General features: G+C 43.1%; 2 protein-coding genes across 5 annotated transcripts in view; one reads left to right on the top strand and one right to left on the bottom strand.

Moving 5' to 3' along the window:
• ino80 (INO80 complex ATPase subunit) overlaps positions 1–14,465 on the top strand; it is an 85,817-nt gene extending 71,352 nt beyond the window's left edge. For 2 of the 4 annotated variants that reach the window (XM_079527075.1, XM_079527076.1), the window contains exons 34-37: positions 228–386; positions 1,612–1,771; positions 10,100–10,324; positions 10,561–14,465. In XM_079527075.1, coding sequence (XP_079383201.1) covers positions 228–386; positions 1,612–1,771; positions 10,100–10,324; positions 10,561–10,775 — 759 coding nt within the window. In that variant the 3' untranslated portion in view covers positions 10,776–14,465. The remainder of the gene's footprint in view (positions 1–227; positions 387–1,611; positions 1,772–10,099; positions 10,325–10,560) is intronic. The other 2 variants (XM_079527078.1, XM_079527077.1) reach the window with 2 other exon arrangements.
• Positions 14,466–18,368: 3,903 nt separating this feature from the next.
• Positions 18,369–20,912, bottom strand: chac1 (ChaC, cation transport regulator homolog 1 (E. coli)). The gene is made up of 3 exons (XM_079526999.1): positions 20,198–20,912; positions 19,898–19,933; positions 18,369–19,688 (listed from the first exon to the last, which is right to left on the bottom strand). Exons 1-3 carry the CDS (start codon positions 20,378–20,380, stop codon positions 19,287–19,289), a joined length of 621 nt encoding a protein of 206 aa, XP_079383125.1. The 5' UTR covers positions 20,381–20,912; the 3' UTR covers positions 18,369–19,286.
• Positions 20,913–24,406: the final 3,494 nt, after the last annotated feature.

Here is a 24,406-nt window from a genome sequence, read left to right as displayed (position 1 = left end):
GGATGCCCAGTTTGACCTGCATTATGAATGCATGTCAAACATGCATGCTGAAAACAATGTATTAAATTATTTATTACGTAGCCGTGCAGTAAGCGGGATAATTGACGCTGCGCCGGTCGTCATTGAGAAATAACTAGGTGGAAAGTGCCAGACAAATGAACGAAATAAGCAAAGACAACGAGCTCTTGTTGTCTCTGTTAACATGCACACGACTCCGTTCCGTTCAGAAGAAGAGTGAGGAGTGTGAGCCCAAGAGGAGGAAGGAGGTGAACCTGGTCATCCCTCACGCCGTCGCTCCGTCCGCAGAAAACTCCAACCTGTCGGCCGACGACTCCTACGTCAGCGTGGACATGGACTCCTCCGCCCTGCCCAGCCCCTTCAGCGAGGTACGGGTTTTACTCCTCCTTCTAGGACAGTGCTTTTCAACCTTTTTCATATCGAGAACCCATTATTTATTCAGCATTTGAGCCACGGACCACCATTTGATGACATTTAGCCTCTAAGACACGAAAACTAAAGAATATTTTGTTGTTGTTGGATAGTTTTTATCCACAAATCCATGCTGTGTTGATGTGGTATACCATTAGAAGAGATAACAGGTGAATGTTGATAAAAATAACAATTATTCTACATTATCTAGTTGTGTAGACTTCTTGTAAATTAATTTAGTAATGCAGCCCCCCCCCCCCAAGGACCCCTGGCGGACCCCACTTTCAGAACGTGATATATTTGGTTATACGTTTTTTGTTAAAAAGTGAAAGCTCAATATTCTAATAGTAATGGTTGCTATAGAGTATTTCAGTAACAGGGGTCTCCCTGTCTCTCCAGCTCTTTATTAAACAGAAAATACATTTTCAGGTTGTTCTCTGCTCACTTCTTTGTGCCATTGCGTCCAATTTTGCATGTCTATCCTGTAGCCTGTATGAGTACTCTCTCTCTCTCTCTCTCTCTCTCTCTCTCGATCGAAAAAATAAAATGGTATCCCGACCTGAAAATAAATGTTCTGTTTACCACCATCTCTGCGGTTGCCTCTATAGCAGAGTGCCATCTTTGACCGTCAGTTCTTCTCATTTTGAGTGTTCGTACAAACAATGGTGGTAAACACAAACAAAAGCAAAACAGCTGAGGAAGGAAAGTAGTCCATCATTATCGCAGTGGTTCTCAAACATTTTCATGTCAAGGACCCTACATTGATATGTATGTGGCCGCAGACCCCCATCTGGAAATATTTTTGTACTAGGGACAGACGAGAAGAAAAGATTTGTTTTGTTTTTTTAAAGAAAAAATATTTTTTTCCCTTTTTTTTCTGTTCAGAATTGATCAAAACCATTCCGTTCCGATCTGGGTAGGCCTAAAGTTTGATTTGGGGCCGACAGTCTGAAAGTTGCCTAAACGCCTTCTCTATAATGTGTGCGCTGTTATTATGCGTGCATTACTGTCTGTCCTCCTCCGCTCAACATCCTGTCTTTTATTCGTCTCTTTCATTTCATGGGTTCATCCTTCCCACTTTCCTCCACACACACATGGTTCATTCCGTCTTGTTCCTGGAACGCCACTGTTGTTTCTGACGTGGTGTGCATGTCTGTGTGCGTGCGTGCGTGTGTTGTCCAGGTGTCGGTGAACAGCGACATCCAGCCTGGCTCAGTGCCAGTGGATGGAGACGAGAGCAGCAGTGACATGCTGGTCATCGTAGACGAGCCCATGTCCTCCACGCCCAGAGCCACCACCTCCCCCACCTCCCTGTCTGGATCCCTGTCTGACAACATGAACGGTGAGCAGGGGGTCGTCCATATGTCCGTACAGTACATGTTCAAATTGATGTGTCCGTGGCAAAGACTTGGAATTGTCCGTGTCAGGTTTTAGATTTTATTTTATTTTTTTACACAACATTATAATGTTTTTATTTTGATGTTAAGACCCTGTTAATCAATGTCACACACTATGGCTAGCATATTTGGAGTCCAACTAGTAGCAGTTCTCAAATGTTTTATTTGCAAGGACCCCCTTAACTCCCCCCTTAGTGTTCAAATGAACACTCTGAGTTACAGACCTGTTATGACCATTCAGGGCTAGCTCTTTATGTGTTTCTGATAATATTATTGTCCACTCTCATTTTGTATGTCTGTGGCAAAAATGGAATTTTGACCAAAATGTACACCACAAGCCCCCGTCAGGGGCTATGACCCCTGACGGGGGACGGGGGGATTCTTGGACACAGACAATAGTAGATACACAAACTTGGGGGAAAGTGTTCCAGGATACAGATCACGGTTACAGGAAGCATCGTCTCCTCCATATGTGGCGCCTGGCAATTATCACAGACACTGAACAGAATCTAATCAATGCCATAACTCTTGGCTTGGGCATTCCTGCAATCTGCATGCCTCTCGCAACTAATTTATGGATATTCCCGAGGCTTCCAAGTTATATGAACACAAGCAGTTGACATTTGTATCCGTCCAAGCTGTATAATGGAATCCTTACGCTGTTGTTACTGTGGTCGAATGTACAACCCACTTCCAAAACATCTGAAAAGGCATAATTTTAATTATTGCATGGATTCAAGTTCTCACTTGCCACAATTGATTTCCATCTGATACCCTGTCGCCAGGTGGAGCATGTAGATGGTAAAGTCAATCCCTACACTAATAGTAGATATTGACATAAACCTCTTATCTCCGTATTTGAACGTATTCTTTTGTAAATTAACGTCCTGCTTGAGTAGCAGTAGTAGCAGCAGTAGAAGTAGCAGTAGCAGTAGAAGCAGTAGCAGTAGCAGTAGCAGTAGCAGTAGTAGCAGTAGCAGTAGCAGTAGAAGCAGTAGCAGTAGCAGTAGCAGTAGCAGTAGCAGTAGCAGTAGCAGTAGAAGCAGTAGCAGTAGAAGCAGTAGCAGTAGCAGTAGCAGTAGCAGTAGTAGTAGAAGCAGTAGCAGTAGAAGCAGTAGCAGTAGCAGTAGCAGTAGAAGCAGTAGCAGTAGAAGCAGTAGCAGTAGCAGTAGCAGTAGTAGCAGTAGCAGTAGCAGTAGCAGTAGAAGCAGTAGCAGTAGCAGTAGCAGTAGCAGTAGCAGTAGTAGTAGAAGCAGTAGCAGTAGAAGCAGTAGCAGTAGCAGTAGAAGCAGTAGAAGCAGTAGCAGTAGCAGTAGCAGTAGAAGCAGTAGCAGTAGCAGTAGAAGCAGTAGCAGTAGCAGTAGCAGTAGTAGCAGTAGCAGCAGCAGTAGCAGTAGCAGTAGAAGTAGCAGTAGCAGTAGAATACATGTTCTGAAACAACTTCCATAAATGCCAACAGTCTTGCATAAAGGCAAAGGTTAAATCCTCAATCTGCGGTTTCATCATTGTTAGTTTCTTCAACATTTTGTATCCCTGCACACACAAACACACACACACGCACACACCCGCGGACATATGCATAGACACACAAAAGTGTTTTTAATAACTTTTTATCGGTATTACCGTATTGGTTAATGCATTGCACATGCACACATATGCGCACAACCAAACACACACACACACACACACACACACACACACACACATGCGTACGCACACAGACTTGTGCATGCATATGCACACATGAATGGACACACACATACGTAGACATGCACGCACACACACACACACACACACACACACACACACACACACACGCACACACACACACGCAAAGAAAAGACACACAAGAATTGTGTTTTTAATTATTATTTTTTATTGGTATTACCGTATTGTTTGATTGTTTAATCCCGACGCGATGAATTGTGGTTTAGCAGCGTTACGTCTGCGTTGTTTATTCCTCTGTTTCAATAATGGAACAGTTTAACACAGCGTAGTAATGGAAGACGTGTGTTAGGCAGCACACAGAACACACAGCAATCACATCCAGCACAAACATATTGTACATCATGTACTAAATATCGGTTCTCCGTTAATCCATTAACCCATTTAGACCTGGGAACGATTCTACAAATGTCTTTGTCAGTTTTCTGATAAACCCATGTTTCTATGTCAGTCGTTCTCAAATATTTTCATGGCAAGGACCCCCAAAATGATATGTAATTGGCCACCAACCCCCATCTGAAAAAGTTCCAGGGACACCACAGAAGCAAAGATTTGATTTAAAAACGTTGGCTCTGAAAGAATATATATTCAAAGATTTTCACGTTTTTTCAAAAATAGCTGAAGTATAACTGATGATGCTTAAAACACCAAAAGGGGTTCCTGTCCAAAATGGGTTAAGACCAGAGGCTGATTCTACAAATGCCTCCTAAATCCCAAGTCGTTTGCTATATGTCATGTAGTTGTTCTGGGGCAGGGGTGGGCATTGATGATGGAGGGGGCGGGGCCACTATACCTGTATATCCACACTCACTCCAGAGGGTCAGATTACATATACTGTCGGGGCAGAAACCTCTTATCTCCATATTTTAAATTTGTTTGTAATTAATGCCCTACTTTGACATTAGTAGCAAAAAATACACCATCTACAAGCTCGAAACGCTTCCCCACAGCTTGTAGATCTATTACTGTATTTTTGCTATTTCTTCTGAATAGTTTTTTAGCTATTGGAATCCTGAAAAGTTTAAATTGTATTTAATTTCAAATGCATATAGGCCTACTTTTGTTAACTTCATGAACTTAAATACAAATATTGGATATTAAAAAGACAATACATTTGGTATACTAGCCATTAAAGCTACTAAGAAATTGAAGGGGGTTATGTTTGCATGTTTGGAATTGTAACAGCTGAAATAAATAATATATCAGTATTCGGATATGAACCTATGCGGGCCGCATTAAGTGAAGGTGGGGGGCGGCATGTGGACCCAAGGGCGCCAGTTGTATGTCCCATGTATGCTCAGTCTAGGGCTCCTAACTCCATAATTTGACTTTTTGTGTTTCTTCGTCAATTAACGCCCTACTTGATCATACTACAGCATCACACAACAGGACATATAAGGTTTCCACCCGACAGAGACGGACGCTATGTAAACCTACGCAATCAGCTCTGAGTGGCAGGGCAGTGTGATTGTGAGGTATACCACAGACATTTAAAACTTGATAACGGTGTGGAACACTGTTTACGTTTTCCGTGATCTCCGTGGAAGTCCCACTAATCCCCCCCTCCTGTCCATATCAATCCAACATGATAATACTATCTTGTATAGGGCTGTTTGTTTTACTTGGCTTACAGTGAGGCTTCAGCGTGCAGCTGGAGGAATACGCTATAGTCGACACGTTAAAACATCGGTGTCATTTTAGATTTATATCGGGTGGGTGGAACCCTTAGAGTATATATGAATAGAGACGGCACCCGAGTTCTCCTCCCATCCACTTGCATTAAGTTGCTCAAAAGCGCATGAGGCGATTTCACTGTGCATTCTGGGTAGGAACAGAGTGCATTTTGGGATGGATTGGGCCCAAACACATGAACGCGCTGCGTTCAACGGACCAGCGCGTTCATGTGTTTGGGCCCACGCTGAAATATCAAATTCGGCCACTATGTCCATTTCGCCTCAGGGTTTCATCCGGGTGCCGTCTCTATTCATATATACTCTAAGGTGGAACCCTCATATGTCCAAAATGTCCCCTTTTCAGGATTCAAATTCTAAAGTAGCAGATGGAGATTTTCACTAGTTTGGGTCCCAAGGAAGACAACACATTTCTCAGATTTCTTTTAGCCTGGGTCACAGGCTAAACGTTTTGGGAACCACTGGTTTACATGGTGTGTACTGTTCATGATGGTTTTGGAAACGTAATGAAATAATCCTTGTTAAAGACACTCAACCATGTGCTGGTCACTGGACTGATTGTGCTTGGCAGAGTAGAACGTTATTTTTTAATAATAACATTTATTAATAGGCATGTAACGATTCACTCAACTCACGATACGATTCGTATCACGATACGATTTTTCATGATATTTTAAACAAAAAATATTTTCCAGAAGTTTTATTTTATTTTATATAATTTATCTTTCCCCCATGAGCTTTTTTCAAATTTTTTAATTAACTACATTGCAAAAGAAGTAGCATTACTTTTGACAGTGCAGAAACATAATTGCCTTCCTTGATGTATTAATGAGCATCAACGACTATCACCTGGGCACCTGCTCTACTACTGAAAGTGACTCAATTCTTATTTTTTCTTTTGAAAATCGATGTTTTTATTTCATTAAATCGATTCATATCGTCTGGATTCATATCGATATATATCGATGTACGATATATCGTTACGTGCCTAATTATTAATAATCATTTATTATTATTATTATTGCACAATATGCACTTCTCTTTAGTTAAGGTTAGGGTTTAAAAGGATTTAATCATATTTGATTCTAAATTAGGATTGAAAGCGTTATGCAAACTATATCAATTTAGAATAATTGATAATCAGTCCCTATTTTGGGCATGCCATTCTAGGCAAAAAGCTAAATATTTTTTTAATGTTTAAATCATAGTGATTTACAATCTCACGACGACATTGCAGTTAAACTATTTTCACTATTTCTTGCACGACTCCGTTGTGCTATGAATTTATACGCTTAGTGTAAGTGTTCAATCGATCCATTAATATAACATAAAAAACGTGCTCCTCGATTATTCTATAATCGAAAGAATCGTTGATAGAGTCATCACTAAGAAGATAATCCATAGCTGCAGCCCTGCTCTAAATGTGAATCCTCGATTGATTGATTGATTGATTGCTTGATTGATTGAATTCTTTGACATGTACAAGTAAAAACATGTGCGTAGTAAAAAAAAAGCAGGATAAACACAAAAAAATCTGGAATGGAAGGCTTATTTCCATTGTGTTCCTTTGGAAGATAGTTACAACAGTAATATAAAAGTGATATATCTGAATGATATATCACTTTTATATAGGTTCTGCTATCATTCATCATTTGTGTGAAGATTGTCCAATCTGGACCATCTTAACCCATTTAAACCGCGAAAGCATCCATGTCACTTTAGATTTTAACCACTTTAACCATCATTTTATACTTTGGCTACTTTTGTAAAATCATAAAAGAATGTGTGCAAATCTTTGAATCTATATATTTTCTAAAGCAGACGTTTTTCGCTTTAAAAACTCAAATCTGTACTTCTGGGGGTCCATGGAACGAAATATTTTAAGATGAGGGTTCACGGCCAAATAAACATACTTTCGGGTGGTACTTGACATGAAATGGTTTGAGCAGCAATGACATAGAAACAACAAGTTTCTCAAAAAACTGTTTAGAAGACATTCATGTGGAATCGGCCTCGGGTCTAAACGACTTATCCCTCGTTGGACGTCTGAGGTAACGTTGGGACTCAGGAAACATCTGTGCAGAACAATGTTCTGACAGAGCTATTTACTACAACAACAGAACTTAATCCAATTTCCATAATTAAAACATGTGGCGCTTGTTGGGCTTCTGGGTGGGTTTTTGAATTCTCCACGGTGCATCCTCCGACTTGGCCGGGGCGGACAGGCGGCACTCCAAGCAACGCGCTACGCTCACACATACTGTAATAACCAGCGGGGGAGAATCAACATACTCTACCATGCAGCTTGTATCAGTTATATTGTACCAGTAAGACGCCTTGAGGTCACATGCACGCATCCGCCTGGGTGACGGCAGACTGCTGGGCGAGCGCTGGTGCTTTGGGATGTGGGGTCAGATCAACATATGGAATGAATTCTGTACTGGCCATATATGGAGCGTGTCTTTTGTGTACAGGGTTTAATGAGGTCTGGCCATATATGGAGCGTGTCTTGAGTGTACAGGGTTTGATGAGGTCTGGCCATGTATGGAGCGTGTCTTGAGTTCAGTGTACAAGGTTTGATGAGGTCAGATCAACATATGGAATGTCAGAATAGGTCAGCTCCATATATGGAGATCTAAGGGTGTCAGCGGGGGCAGCGTCTTGAGTGTACAGGGTTTGATGAGGGCCCAGGTAGGGCCGGGCCTTAATTTTCAGGGCCTGTTGAGAACTCTACTAATAACTTTGGGGCGTGCCCATCTAGAGTTTGAATGGACAGGTATCAGTCAAAAGGGAGACATCGAAGAGGAAGGTGGGGTGGGGATCAACATATGGAATGTCAGAACAGGTCAGCTCCATATATGGAGATCTAAGGGTTTGAGGTCCGATCTAAAGTTGCTGGCCGGCTCCATATATGCAGATCTAGGTGATGATCCAGTCTTCTCCATTTATGGCTATCCAGGGTTTGATGAGGTTTGATGAGGTGTGGGTTGAAAGTCGAATGAGTAGTCCAGCACGCTAGCGAGGTGGCTGGCAGAATGGGTTTTCTGTCTGTATTAGAGCATGAGAAAACCAGCTACTACTAGTAGGGCGGGGCGAGTAGTAGCTTGCGGTGTAAAACAAGCGCTCCCTCCCTAGTTCTGCACGTGGTTATCCCAGCACCACCCTAGGAAAAGTACCTTTTTGATTAAAATGTTTTTTTAAGTGTTTTTTTTATTTTTATCAAACCGTCTACATAACAGTCTTTCCCCCAGAAAGGAAATGCATGTTTTTTTAACCCATTAAAACCGTGTCCTTTTAGAGTTTTGCGTTGGCTATTTAAAGTGTATCATGTTTGGAATTGTAACAGCTGAAAACAATAATATATCTTGGGCCGCATTAAGTGATGGTGGGGGCCGCATGTGGCCCCCGGGCCGCCAGTTGCCCATGTATGGTGTGGCCCACTTCATGCTCCAACATTTGAAATGTCTTGCTTTTCCATCATTTGCACGGAACGTTTCGAGCCTCACCGACACCGGCTCTTCATCAAACAAATGTCTGATGAAGAGATAAACCAGGCGTTTCTCCCTGTTTTCTTGGTTTCCTTGCTGTCTATTCCTTAATTCCCTTCTGGTTAAAGGACAGTAAAATGGTGCTGGCTGACAGTGGACTGGAGGTCTCTCCTCAGAGAGATGTGGTGTGACTGTGTGGTTTTCTAATGCTGCTTTACTGGATCCCAGCAGGAGACACAGAGAGAGAGAGAGAGGCAAGGATGAGAGTGAGAGAAGCTACAGGGATAAAGCAGGGCTTATAGGCTCCGTACCAGACAGACACACACACACACACACACACACACACACACACACACACACACACACACACACACACACACACACACACACACACACACACACACACACGCACACACACACACACACACACAGTCTATGGAAGAGGAGAACAGCAGTGGTTTCGGTTCAGGTCTTAGTGTAATGATAAGTAATGCTGTGTAATGACACTCTGTTCTGGAAAACTCTCCGCGTTCCGAGCGGCGCTCATCTCCAGTAGCCAGAGAGACCCGGTCAACGCCAGGCTGGAGCCTGCCTGTCTCTCTCTGTCTCTCTCTCTCTCTCTCTCTCTCTCTCTCTCTCTCTCTCTCTCTCCTCCATCAGGCCTGATCGATGGAGTAAATAGAGCAGGCCAGCAATGGGTTAGAGCTCCTGCCTTATACTTGCCGGTATGTGAGGGATAGACCAGGCCTCATGGACATTGCCTCGAGGGTCCTGGCATGCAGACTGCAGACGGCACGGAGACTACTATATCATTGTCTTATTACTTGGGGCGAGGCTACCGCTGAAGAGAGCTTATCGCATTCCTGTTAAAGCCAGGAGACACAGACTTTACCGGACTTAACGTCTTTTTTATTCGTCTCTGTGTTAAGAAGCTTGGCAGGTGCTAAAGGCCACACGCGTACCTGGTGCACCACCACCACCGGGGCTGTGGCAGCCACATTCCCGAGCCACAGTCAACTCATTGCGTCGACAGGGCTGTCCTCTGCTAGCATACGCAACGGCATGAGGGAAGCCGGCTGTGTAAAGCTAGGCCATCAACCCAGGTCCATAAGAACATCAGTGGACGTACTGGGTCAGATGGACGGAATAAGATCAATATGGCGGCTGCAGAGGATGGTTGAAGACGTCTGTGGATAGTGTGTATGTGTATAGGGCCTTCATAGAACATCAAACTGTCTGTGACTAGTGGGACAAGGAAGGGGTGTATGCACTCCCCATCACTGATCACAATCACCATCACAATCACTGCAAACAGGAAAAGACGTAATTTTAACAGAGAGGTTGTTTATGGTTATGTGTGTGTGCTCAGGTGTGTCCGGTCAGGAGACGGTCAGTCCGTGCAGGGGCCGTTCTGCTGGGCGGTCGCGGGGGCGGCCCAAAGGATCCGGGGGCGGGACCGGGACCAAGTCTGCGGGAAAAGGGCGGGGCCGCAGGGCGGCCGGCGGCAGCGCAGCCGCCATGGCAGGAGCTATGGCGGGAGCAGCGGCCGCGTCCGCTGCCGCTTACGCTGCTTATGGCTACAGCGTGGCAAAAGGTTAGCGCACGCACACACACTCGATCTGTGATTTCGTCAACTGTTTGGCTGTAGATTCTAGAACATAATTATATAACATAGGTTTAGAATGATAATTACCTAAGCAGCATCATTTTACAGCATGACGTGTTCAGTGTTTAGGAAATGTGGCTCTTTTCACGCTGTCTCACAATTCACAGATTTTCCTTATTCCATGAGACGTAGTACAATTGCACCGTCCTTTCCCTCTTTCCCAGCAGGCATCTCTGCAGCTGTCCCCCTGCAGCCACCCTCGTCGCTGTCGGTGGGTCGGCCCGGCGCCGGCCCGGGGGCTTTCGGTGGAGCCGGCACGGTGCCGGCCTCCACCCAGCCCTCCGCAAGCCCCCAGAAACAACCTGCACACAGCCTGCACCATCCCAGCCACACTCCACCCAGGAAGGGCAAGGGACCCGGAGGGCCTGGGGCCCGATAGTACCATACTGCACACATACAGTACATACATACATTGTCATTGCTGTCGGGCAGAAACCTCTTATCGCCATATACTAACTTTTTTTGTTGTTGTAAATTGAGCAGTTGAGACGATTAACAGTCTAAGTCCATACTTTATTCTGACCCACAGCTGTCCTGACCACTTATCTATGATTTATACATTATGGATAATTAGTGTGGACTTAGACTGTTATTCGTCTCAACTGCTCAATTAACGCCCTACTTGGTCATACTGCAGTTTCACACGAAAGCATGAAAAGTAGCACATCTACGAACTCGAAATGCGGCGCGAAGCGTTACGTTTTGAGCTTGTCGATCTGCTACTTTTGCTTTTACTATACAGTGTTGGACATAGGAGGTTTCCACCTGACAGAGACCATACATACATACATACATACATACATACATACATACATACATACATACATACATACATACTCAAACAGTGGTTCTCAAACATTTTCATGTCAAGGACCCCCACATTGATATGTATTTAGCCACAGACCCCCATCTGTAAATTTGATGTGCCATTATTCAAACATTTTCAAAAATAGCCAAGCTATAAGCTCACAACACGATTGTAGATTGGCTATTTTTTAACATACGGTAATAAGTATAAATTTGGGTTAAAGTGAGTGTGATGTTATATTAACATATTTAGCAGTGGGGGTCCCTGGACCCCACTTTGAGAACAACTGCAATAGTACATGCATAGACAAATTCATACGCGCGTGCACACGCACGCACGCACGCACGCGCGCGCACACACACACACACACACACACACACATACACACGCACGCATCCATAAGTGACCTGCTCACACTGTGATTCCTCTGTAAACACAGGCAACAGTATTTACAGTAGCTGAGACTGGCTGCCCTTCAACATGCTGCTAACATGCGCACACACACACACACACACACACACACACACACACACACACACACACACACACACACACACACACACACACACACACACTCACACACACACACACTCACTGAGTGGTTCTCAAACCTTTTCATGTCAAGGACCCCCAAATAAATATTTTTGGGGGGCATGATGGGCCCCCTCCACTTTTTTCAAAACTTTAAAATAGCAATAGTATCAAATAATGCTTGACTGGTTTTGATGCTATATGTTTCTGTCGGGTATAAACCCGTATGTCCCAAACTGTTACTTTTAGTTTTCAGGATTGAAAATATATATTTCTTCAATAGAAATTGAGAAAAATATCAAAAGTAGCAGATCTACAAGGTCAAAACGCAATGCTTTGAGCCATGTTTCGAGCTTGTAGATCTGCTGCTTGTGATATTTTTGTGTGAGTAGGGCGTTAAACTTACAATAAACTCACAAAAAGTTAAAATATGGAGATAAGAGGTTTCTTCACGACAACAGCGACGATGAACTCATTTTGTCGGAGATCCCCCTCAAGCTCTCCCCGGGGGTCTTTGGACCCCCACTTTGAGAACCACTGCATTAGCCCACAACACACACACACACACACACACACACACACACACACACACACACACACACACACACACATTATGGTCATGGTACAGTCTGTCGCAGTTCCTCGCAACGTCTGTTATTTTCATGTTTTTCCCAGTCAGCAGAAACTATCTGCTCCGAATATTTCCGTCAGCGTTGTGACCACAAGAGGTTTTCCATTCGCTTTTTTTTATTTTGCAGAAGACACAAGCTGTACTTTTCATTTACCTTGTTGGTGACACGTCTGATCGACGTGACAGTCGATCATCACGTAGCTAAAGAGGCATTTCGTGTCACACGCACTGAGCCATGTCTTCCGTCAAGCTAGAGCCCGAACCGAGATATATCGGACTGGCTGATATATTGGCCATTATTAGAGGTTTTTGTTTTACGACGATATTGACACTTGTGCAGCCAATATGTACCGATTTCTAACCGCTTTGAACTTGGGTGTCCCTATTTTGGGGCGTGTCGTTATACGCAAAACCTTTCAGAAGTTTTCAAAAATAGCAGATTTTGAAGCTTGTACAGATCGGATATTTTTTGAATAGGGCTTAAGTGGTTAAAATAAATAATTCTGGTTGTATGTGTCTCAAATAGAAACTTGTTAGGGTCCATTTGGTTCCATCTGTATACTGTCAGAGTTGAGGGGGGTCCTTGAAATGTAAATGTTTGAGAACCACTGGTCTAGGACTCCCCCAAAATTGGGGCCAGCGTTGGACCTAAAAACGTGGCACCGGTCGGGCTCTTACCGCCAACCTTGGTTTTTAGTCTTTAGTGTGGTTGCTCACGCGTTAACACGCGGTAGGTTATTTAATTGTCGGTAGATAATTGTCCATCCCAACTTTTCAGTGACCCTGTGCCGTAGAGCTTTTCTAATAGAGCTCTTATATTTTTGTAATGAAGAGATGTGAATAACCAGTGTCGTTACGGAGGAAAAAAGCCTTTGTCCCAACTGAAGGACACATGAAAAGAGCAGTTAATATATTTTGAACAATGTTGTTTGAAATTTGATTGATGTAAAGCGCTGCCCACGCGTCAAACTCTTTGGAGGTTTCTTAAAGTCATGCTGTTGTATCATTCAGTTTAGTGGCCTTTTATGGCGAGGCCCATGAGCTCCGTTGTCATTGCAAGCGCCCTTGTCTATGGTCTGTTCGAACTGCGATTCCTAGAATTCAGTTTGAAACTATCCCAAAGAAATACCGTCTCCAAAACGAACGCTGCATGATCATGGCGCAGAGAATGCTTTTGAAGGCAACGATCAGAAAGGATACATGTATTCATTAAAAAAATAATAATAATACATTTCCGGTACACTTGCGGTGACCTGCTTCGTTTTGGGGTTATTGTCGGGGCAGACACTCGCAACTAAAACATTTTTTTAGAGAAGTTGTCAGAAAACATTTATTTATCAAAAATATCTTTTGTTTCATTGAAAAATGTACACAGTATGACTTCAAGTTAGGTATTTAATTTATGTGTGGCAGTTCATGACAGATGTGAATCATATGTTCACACAAGCTAAAATGTATCAAAGCCATTTTCTTTATATTTAACAGGAAGGATACTCACTGACGATTCTAATGAGAAGTGTGTTGTGCTAGATCAGCGATTCCCAACCTGTGGGCTGTGAGGATATTGCAGAAAAAAGAAAGTCACAGTATTTCTTGTTTAAAAACGTGACAAATTAGTTTACATTGTGATACCGATAAATAGGAACTTAATGTATACAACGCAAGTTCCACTGATCCAAGTCAGCACATAATCGATTTATTGATCATTACAATAAACATGCTCTGAAAATGCACACAGATGGGTGGGCCGTGAAAGTTTTTTTGAGATTTTCAAGTGGGTCCAGCAAAGGTTGGGAAGCGCTGTTCTATGTCTATGCTGTGATGTTTGATGTTTATGGATTAAATGGCTTAGTGTGCCCTGACTCCTGCGTTCAATGAGCACCCATGGGTTCCTCTAGTTTTGTGTTAATAGCGTGATGATATGCTGATGATATGATGATGTTCTCTATCGGTGTACATAATATTAAGAGCCGCGTTTTCCTGCTGGTTTTTCGCTCATTCTCTTGTCTATTTTTATAGTTCATGTGTACATATGAAAAGAAAATCTGCCATTTTACTAACAGGAAAAGCCAAGTGAAAATAAACGAGTGTTAAATCTGTCCAATGACTCGTTCTTGATCAATTGTTTTTCTTTCCTTTTTTTAAACCATTTGTTATTTTAAGACCTGTAAAACTCTTAGAGTTATATAATGTTGCATGCCTGCTTGATGCAAATATCCAGCATTCTTAAAAGAAAATGCAATTTTTGCAAGTATTGAGAAAGAAAATGCCTTTTTTTGTTTGTTTTTTACAATTTCCACCTAGAACAACATGGCCAAAATAGGGAAGCCAGGCTGAACACGGTTGAAAAGGATTTATAGGTCAAAGGAGAGCCAGAGGGACATTCTGCATATCATCTCTGTTGGGTGGAAACCTCATTTGGTCCTAAACAAAAAAATGGCAAAAGCAGCTGATCTGATACTTTTGATGTTTTTGTGTGATGCTGTAGTGTGATGCATTGTGTCATTTGTTACAGCACCGACGCCGTAATGACACTAAAGGCGCTGGCACTCAGCTGTTGTCATTTATTTCTGATGTATTGATTATGGCATATTGATGATGTCTGTTATCTCAAAATTTGGTTTCTGGTCAATCTGAGCCACAATGAGCCATTATGAAATTAAAGTTAAATATTCCAAAGAATAAAAAACATATGTGGAATGTTGCATGTTCTTGGTGTTGTTGCACCTCTCCCCTTGTGCACAGATAGGACCGGATGGAAGCAGACAACTGAAGCCTTATGTTCCACAGGGAACGAAGACGATTAAGTAAGTAAGTAGTATATACTAAGTTGGTTCTACTGGCACTGTGCACAGGAAATAGATACTTTATTCATCCCCGAATCCTGATCTGAAAATGTCCCTTCTTTAATAAATAAATGACCAAAGTTATTCCTGACTTAAGAAATGTCACCACCATTATTGTTTCCCATTGCTATGGTGTCTGTTGGGTTTCTCGTTGTGTTGTTGGGCGTGAGTGTGTGTGTGTGTGTGTGTGTGTGTGTGTGTGTGTGTGTGCGTGTGTGTGTGTGTGTGTGCGCGTGCGCGTGCGTGCGTGAGTGCGTGCTGGGTGACACGTGTGTGTGACTTTCTCGGTGGAGCAGACTGTAAACACAGGACTTCCAGGTGGCAGAGGTCACGCTTACATAAGCTCCCGTCCTGGAAGCACTCTGACTTGAGTCACGTCCAACCTGTCACGTCCAACACACACACGTGTCCTTCCTTACACGTTGCTCTAATGCAGGGATTCTCCGACAAATGGATCCAAATGGACCCTTACGGGCCGGGTCCATTTGGTCAAATTGGTTCATACGGGCCCATTTGTCACAAACCTGTAAGGGTCCATTTGGCTGTGGCCACTGGTTGCCCCTGACGTGTGACAATTCTCATGGCCGATCCCTGAAAATAATACACTCAACGGCCACCGTAATGTGTAGTAAACTGCTCCTTAATGCAGATTTCTAACCAGCTAATCTGAAGGCAGCAATGGACTGCTTTTATAGGCATGTACTGTACACATGGTTTTGATTGATTGATTGATTGATTGATTATTTTATTAGACAATAGAAAATGCAAACAGTACATGGCACAGTCATAGCACATTGGTCCAAAAGGATAGCACCGAAAAAAGACCTTGCGGTCTTGTTTCCATTCGGGTCCCATGCATTCATTCACAAACACAACAATGAAAATAATCGAGATATTTCAAAGACATACCTATGAAATACAAATAAATCAAAATACATACATATCAATCGGAGGGGTCAACACGATCTGCTGCAGTTCAAACCAAGCAAAGCAGTGACATTGAACGTGGCATGGCCGGTGATGATGCCACATGGGCAGGTCTGAGTATTTCACAACTACTGGGATTGTCATGCACACTGGGGGTTTACAGAGAATAATTCTCTGACAGTAGAAAATTGGAAAAACATTGCTTAATGTGATGATGCATCGCATCAGGCAATGTTTTTCCAATTTTCTATTGTCCAATTTTCTGTCTGTTCTATATCATTGCTGTCAGGCAGAAACCTTTATCCATATTCCAACTTTTTATTTTTTTGTGTTTTTTTTCTTTTTCTCGTAAATAAACACCATAGTCACAGAAAAGCATCAAAAGTACCAGATCTACAAGCTCGCTTTTGAGTGTGTATAGATATAATATTGGTCCACTCCTTGGGGTGATTTTTGTCACTGTATATTTGCACATACTGTACAAGTATGTACAGAAAAAACACAAAAAGTTAGAATATGGAGTTCTACCCGACAGCAACCATATTTCTTTGCAGGAGCAATTTGATTTGTAATGAGGCATTGTTTCTGTTATAGCGCCCACGCCATAATGACACTAAAGGCGCTGGCACTCAGCTTTTAGGCCTATAATTTATTTCTGGTGTATTGATCATGGCATATTGATGATGTCTGTTATCTCTAAATGTTCCATTATGAAATTAAATTAAATATACCAAAGAATACAACACATATGCGGAATGTTGCATGTTGGTGCGCCTCTCCCCTTGTGCACAGGATGGGACAGTCGCAACTGAAGCCTTATGTTCCACAGGGAACGAAGGTGATTAAGTAAGTACTATAAGTTGGTTCTACTGGCAGTGTGCACAGGAAATATGGCACTGATCGCTCCAGTGGTTTGTGAGATTAGTTTCCAGACAATTTGAGACAAACAAGTCAGGCACACACGCATATAGACAGACCCTCTTCTAGGCGGCTAGCCAGTATTAGCCACCTTCAGAGTCAGGCACTAACACAGTAAGACCATGCAGTATTATGATGCCTGCTGGCTTGAAGCCAGAAGGTGTCAGGTGTTGTGGGTATATATGTTCCTGGGCCTTCCTGTCCCCATGCAGTAGCATGGGGAACACTTTTTGTGTTTTTTCCCCCTGTAAATTAACACGCACTACTTGATAGTCACAGAAAAGCATAAACATAGCAGATCCACAAGGTCTATTTTGAGCGTTTAGATATGCTACTTTTTACGTTTTAATTTGAATCCTGAAAAGTACAAGTTTTGGACATAATGAGGTTTCCACATGCCAGACGATAGTATGTGTATTTGCTCCAAGCTATTTGTGGTGTGTGCGTGTGTGTTTGTTCCGTGCATGCAGTGCACGTGTCTGATTAATCTGCCATGTGTTTACTTTAAGGCAAATATCAAAGTGACAACCTGACATTCTGTGCAGTGTCAACAAACACATAGGTAAGGTCATTTGATTTCCACAAGCATGTATTTATTTCTTTGTCATTTACGGCGATAAAGAACACTGCCTTCGGTCACTCAGCACGTGTAAATGGTTATTTAGTGGTGCAGTAACTCATTTAATTTACTCATGTACAATTGTTGTACTGTATTTTTTACTTTACTTGAGTCTGTCAATACTTTATTCTCAGAGTTACAGACCTGTAAGAGTCCATGGAACCACCTCCCTGCCCCCATCCCCAAGGAAAATAACAGATCTACAAGCTCACAATGTCTTGCAGCCCAGCACACTGCAAGCTTGTAAATCAGCTACTCTTTAGTGACAATAGAGGGTATGCGCGTGACATCATCATCAAACCCGGAAGTTATGCAGGAATGCCTACTGAGTGGCAAAAAACTATCTGGCCATGATAACCCATGCATCCAAACAGAAAAGTCCTATCTGATTGCATTAAACAACGTTAAACTCACTTTGCATGTTGCTTTGCCACTCGATTTACCATCAAACTTAAGAACTATCAAAATGGGGATACAGTATTATTTCAACATCTAGAAGTTAGTTCCTTATGAAAATGTATAAGAATGATTTTTAGAATGACTGTTGAACTGTAATTACTAAATCCAATCTAATAAACACAATGTTTACAAATGGGTCTTAAAATATGTATTAATTTGTGGGTCCATGTTTGAGAAGTTTGATCTAATGACAATATAAATAACATTAATTTTCCAAAGAAACAAACCATTAATTTCTTTTGACCGTTTATTGTAATCTGCTGTTACACACTTAGATGGAAATCGTGCCAAAAATCAAACCTTTTAAAACAAAGGCATAGAAATAAACCACAGCAGCCAGTTGCAGACATCTGTGCAAAACAAGTTGACAAGTTTGTTTAGAATGGCAAAAAGAAAACGGAGATAAAACCGTAATGCTCATTAGTAAAACTTCACCCAACAGAACAGACTTGATAACTTTTTTTAAAAACAACTTAACGATCATGCTCAGATAAAAAAAAAAAAAAAAAAAACATGTTCTCTGCACATTTAAAGTATGCTTCCCTTTTTATCATCTCTCACAGCGTTTTAATGGCTTTTGTGTTCAGTGGACGGATAGGACTCACTTTGAAACTACAGTGTTTAACAAATACATCAAGGACCTACACAAATAATGATTACAGGCGGTTGGATGACATGGAAACAGGGCTGCAACTATCAGATGATCTTAGCGTCAATTAATCAAGTTTAGGGGTGTGTCTTAATGTTTAAATACCATTTTACAATTACAAGCTCAAGAGTTGAGCTTGTGGGTCGGCTAATTTTAAATTTTGAAAATCTATTTGACTTGGATATATATATATTATAAATCTGATAATTCAATTAGTTGGATTACCCATTTAGACCTGGAAAGCATATACATTGTTATACCTTTCAATCCAGGAAAGCATCCATGTCACTGTTGCTTTATAGCAACATGAATCTGTAAATCTTTGGAATACAAAAATGTTTTTCATAAAATTTAGGATTTAGAAGGTGCTTTTAATATCAGCCTAAATGGGTCAACCGTTTCAGCCCTAGATGGAAAAACCTCAGTATGTGTGTGTGGTACAGTATGCATTGTGTTATATCTACTTTATTATCCACAGTATTTTGAGAGAGTATCAATCCGACTACTGGACCGCCAACAGGTATGGCACCACGGCCAGAGCGGCCGCCTCGATGGCGAACAGGTGCGGGTCATCCACGCGGGGGCAGCTCTGCCTCATGAAGTCGGCCAGGCGGAGGAGGTACTCCAGGTTGTGGCCCGTCTTGCCGCGGCACACGGCGATCTGGGCGCCGATCAGCTCGGGGCTGGCGGGCCCCAGGAAGAGAGGGGCGTCCGCGGTGGCGATGTACACCAGCGCCTGGACCGGCGCAGTCATGGCCTCCTTGTCATCGTCGCCCCCGTCGGGGAAGAACTCCACCGCCTTTGTGAGGTAGCCGCCGCGCACGCCCTCGCGCACGTTCAGATATTTGAGGGACTCCTCCACCTGGGAGCCGGTCACCTCGAAGGCCACGCCCCACGTGGTCGCCTGTGGGTGGGAGGGAGAAAGGGAGAGAGGAATGTCAGCCATCTTTGTCTCGAGGGAGGGACATTATGCATGAACTAAAGCTTGAATGTACAGCGGCCATTTCATATATAAATCAGGCATAGAACAGGCTAAAGCACCAAAGATTTGCTGCTTTCCCCCCCCAACACAAATGACAAATAGGGAAAAAAAGTCAAATGTTTTCCACTTACGTCATCATCCTCAATCAGCGTCACCACTCTACCGGGCTGCAGAGAGAAAGAGAGAAGGGCGGGGACAAGATGAGAAAAATGGGTCACAAATATGATCTCTGCCTGCGACCCTCAATCACCCATTGGAATGTAAATGCATGCCTTTCAGCCTTTGTATCGCACTCGTCTGGCAGGTATATCTCTTTGATATACGATTGTGCGCGGGGAGACGACAATTAACATATCTTGCCTGGCCAAAACGTAATTCCTGGATACGCCACTGATAACAAGACATTGATTTGATTGATCTGATCATCTTACCAAGTCATCATTCCCACGGTGGAAGTTGTCTCCGTGCCAGAAGCGTCTCTTGAAGCCCCTGATGAAGCCGACCTGGCTCCTCCGGTACTTGAAGTCGGGCTTCCACACCAACGAGCCATATCCGAAGATCCACAGACTGGTGACCGTGGCCTTCCCTCCGGACACGATATCTTGAGGCTTCATGCTGTTATTGTTGATAAATAAAACGACGTGGATAACTTTAGACGTTAGCGATGTTTCTTTTTAAAAGGGCCAAAATAAAAATGGCAGGGCCTCTTTCTTTTCTAGCCGACTAGGTGGCAGTCAGCGTCGCAGTCTTCCGCCGGTCCAGGAGCAAGGGGACGGGCTGGCTCGCCGGGATACCTCGGACGGTACCGGAGCCCAACTGCGGAGCAGTTGTGATGGAAGGGGGGTCGCGTGGTCGTGCTTGATGCATGCCTGGGGCATTTAGTGTTGCCGCATAGCCGCGTTAAAAAGCCATGGCCGGGCCTTGCGAGGCTCTCGGGTCGATAAGAACGGGGCGACAGCTACAAGATTGTGGCCAGCTTTTACCGGCCAACGTTTGTTTCTTTTAAAAGCAACTGAAAACCGAAATGTATCTTAATAACAGATATCCCGGCACTAACACGGCTTAAAGTGTGATTTAAGGCTCCTTTCTTGTCAATATTCTCCGTTCTCTATCCGGAGAAATAAAGGTGCGTCTGTTGTTCCTCGATATTATAGTTGGTGACGAGTCCGAGCTGGCACGGTTTTATCCTCTCTGTCTCGAGGGGCGTATCGAAACAGCAGCATCCGACCAATGAGCGTCGACAGTGGGCGGGCGATTAAGGCAATCTGTCCAATCGGATGCTGGTCCGCCACCTAGGGGCGGGATTCCTTGACGCACGAGCTAGTCCATTGGTTGGAATTCCTGATGTTACGCGCTTGCCCTTTTCGAAGGCATTGGTCTGTGGGCTGTCACTCAAACGGGCTGTGTTTGTATTTGGTCGGCTGTGGCGTCACTCTGGAGCTTGACCGGTGGCTGATGCAACATTCCAGTGCGTTTCAAGGAGCTGTTCTGCTGAGCAATGAAGCAACACGTTACATCAGACCACAGTCTACCCCTCCCTCTGTCCCACTACTGCACGTTATGTCTGCAGGTGTCTGCAAGGAACCTTTATATAACTACAGAGCAATTATTACATTGCCCAAAGCAAGTGTTGAAGCACAACACTTTAAAGAATGGGCCAATGGGGAAAGTAGCTGTGTACATTTGGAGGGAGTACAGTACAGTATTGTGTAAACACAGGCACAGCTAACAAAACAACCAGAGGGCAATCATAGAAGCTTGTTTTTGAGGTGTGTGTGATGATTAAGCTGACCTCAAACAAACAGGAAAAAGTGTGTGCACATGTTTGACTTTGAGCAGAGACGTGACACACAGACGTGACATTTTTGTTGGACTTTTGCACAATTTCTTCACACATTGTACTCCACCTCGGGCCGCTCCCCGTACCATCCAGCTCAGAATTGCTATATTTATAATAACCACACTATATTTACTGCAATTTGCATATCTTAGTCTGCATTCTGCTGCAAGTATTTTATATTTTTTTACTTTGGTTGCTCAATTATTCATATATATTTTTTAATTCAGTCAATTACATGCATTTTGTTTTGGTCGCAGTTAACTATGAAACCTTGCATTTTTGACACCTATCCCACTGTGCCACTGACACGTCACTCTCCCCGTCACTCACCCCAGACAAGCCCCCAGGTCAAGTTATTAGTGCAGCAGCAAGATAATGTCCCCGCTACCACCCTTAGATCTCCATATATGGAGCTGACCTGTTCTTACATTACATATGTTGATCTGACCTCATCAAACCCTGTACACTCAAGACATGCTCCTTATATGGCCAGTACATAATTCATTCTGTTGATCTGACCCCCCATGCCAAAGCGCCATCTTAGGGCGATGTCGCTTCTCGCCCTTAGGCGTCTTACTGGTAACCACACTATATTTACTTCAATTTGCATATCTTCGTCTGCATTCTGCTGCAATTATGTATATCTTTGGCTCAATTATTGTCTCCACCAGGCCGAAGGCATGGGGAGAGAGTATGTTTTGCACTCCGTCCGTGTGTGTGTGTGTGTGTGTGTGTGTGTCCGTCCGTCCTTCCGTCCGTCCGTTACCAGCTAATCTCCGCCACCGTTGGACCGATCCATGCCAAACTTTGCACACACACTCCCTGGATGCCAACGACGAACCTCTGCCCCAAATATTCTTCAACAGCCTGTTGTAGCGCCACCATGAGGCCGATTTAGGCAAAACACATTTCTGTAGATTACTCGTGCACATTTTATCCATACATCACACAATTCGGTATACACTATCTCCATAGTGATGTGATCAACACGGATCTGCACCATTTCCCATCTTCCATCCTGATTGACTAAGATTGGCTTCCAAAGCTCACATGATTGGTCCGTTTCGAACAAAATGCCACAAATCACAAACACAGTGTGCAATTTCCGTGAAATTATACACGCACATTTCCACTAGGCTGAGTTTCCACATGCCACTAATTTTTTTCCAAATCAGCCTCATGGTGGTGCTATAACAGGCCAATTCCTGTTTTTAGCTATAACTGCATCAATCTGTATACAACTTATGTATGCGCACTCCCTAGAGGCCATGGAAAAACATTTTCCCTGCATCCCTCCACATCTGCCGGTTATAGCGCCACCATGCGGCCGATTTCTGCAAAACACATTGCTTATGTTAGTCGCACAGATTTCATCCAAATCTCACGCAAATCGGTACACATGATCTCTGTAGTCATGTGATCAAGACGAGTCTGTTGGATTTCTCAGATTCTATACTGATTGGCTAACATTGCCTTCCAAAGAGTGGCCCGTTTCGTTCAAAATGCTGCACAATGCTGCACATTCTATTCTATTTTCGATCTCGTCGGCTAAAATGGGTGGGGGAACATTTTCGATGACTCCCACCGGAAAATAACATTGAGTGTTGCGCAACAGACGCTCCCAGCCTGTGGAGCGATGCGATCGGTTTTGATATCAATATTCTCCGTCCTTTTGATCAATCTCTGTCTTGAGCGCTGAGCGATACTAATTGATAGGGTGGAGAACTCCGTCCTGGTGCGCTCAGGGTGTTACTAGTGTTAGAGCTGGTATTCTGCTTCAGCATCACATTATGCTAAACTACAATCCACAAAATGTTTGCTAAAAAAAAAACTAAACTAAACTAAACATGATAGTTTTTTTCAATTAGAGTACTCGATTACCACGGTACCATTTAAGACCTATACTGTGTAATTTCACTGTTCGTTCACTTTGTTGCCACAAAGGAAAGGGAAAATCAATCCCGACGCATTTGGACTTGCCGATGCCTTGCCGTCTTTTAGCAACTGTGAGTAATCTCATTCAATTAAACGGGTCACCACTTTTTGGCATAAGCAAGCTAAGAACCTTACATCCAGTAGAATAGTAGAATATAATAGAATATATGTATACACAACAGAGTGCTATGTCTACCTAAATGGCATACGTTTATAGCCTTTGCATACGACTGTAAGGTCGTCTAGGCTAGTGCATTATATAAAACCATATCAAAGTGTACAGAAGATGTACTTACCATACAAACTTGTGTTTGTCCTGTTGACTGGTTGCTTCTGAGATGAATGAATCAACATCAGGATGTGACAACACAGAATGAGGAGCTGGACTTATAAAGGCTGAACAGAAGCCAAAATATATGACCTAACATAACAGGATCTGACCTTCAGGTTGTACAGGTCAGTCTGCCCACTACACTAGTAGTACTTGCCCCGGCTAGAATTTATTGTCCTGCCTAATTGGGCTACGGCTCCTGGCGCTGCGTTGCTCTGTGTGTGTGTGTGTGTGTGTGTGTGTGTGTGTGTGTGTGTGTGTGTGTGTGTGTGTGTGTGTGTGTGTGTGTGTGTGTGTGTGTGTGGATAACTGAACTGTAAACTGCTGCTGTATGTCCATTGTTTATCCTCTAGATTATTTGACACTGTCGACTCTAGACAGTCCCTCTGCACTTCCCTCTGTCTTATCTATATGTATTTTATTTACCTTGCTTTTTATTTTATTTGATGCTTACTCTGCTTATTCCAATCTCACACACTCTTATATACACGATATTCATTAACTTTGCTTCATTTCCGCGCAAATTATGTGTAG

Source organism: Electrona antarctica, assembly GCF_951216825.1.
Source record: "Electrona antarctica genome assembly, chromosome: 17".
NCBI lineage: Eukaryota > Metazoa > Chordata > Actinopteri > Myctophiformes > Myctophidae > Electrona > Electrona antarctica.
The sequence above is the reverse complement of the archived record's forward strand: the minus strand, read 5'-3'. Positions and strand labels throughout refer to the sequence as shown.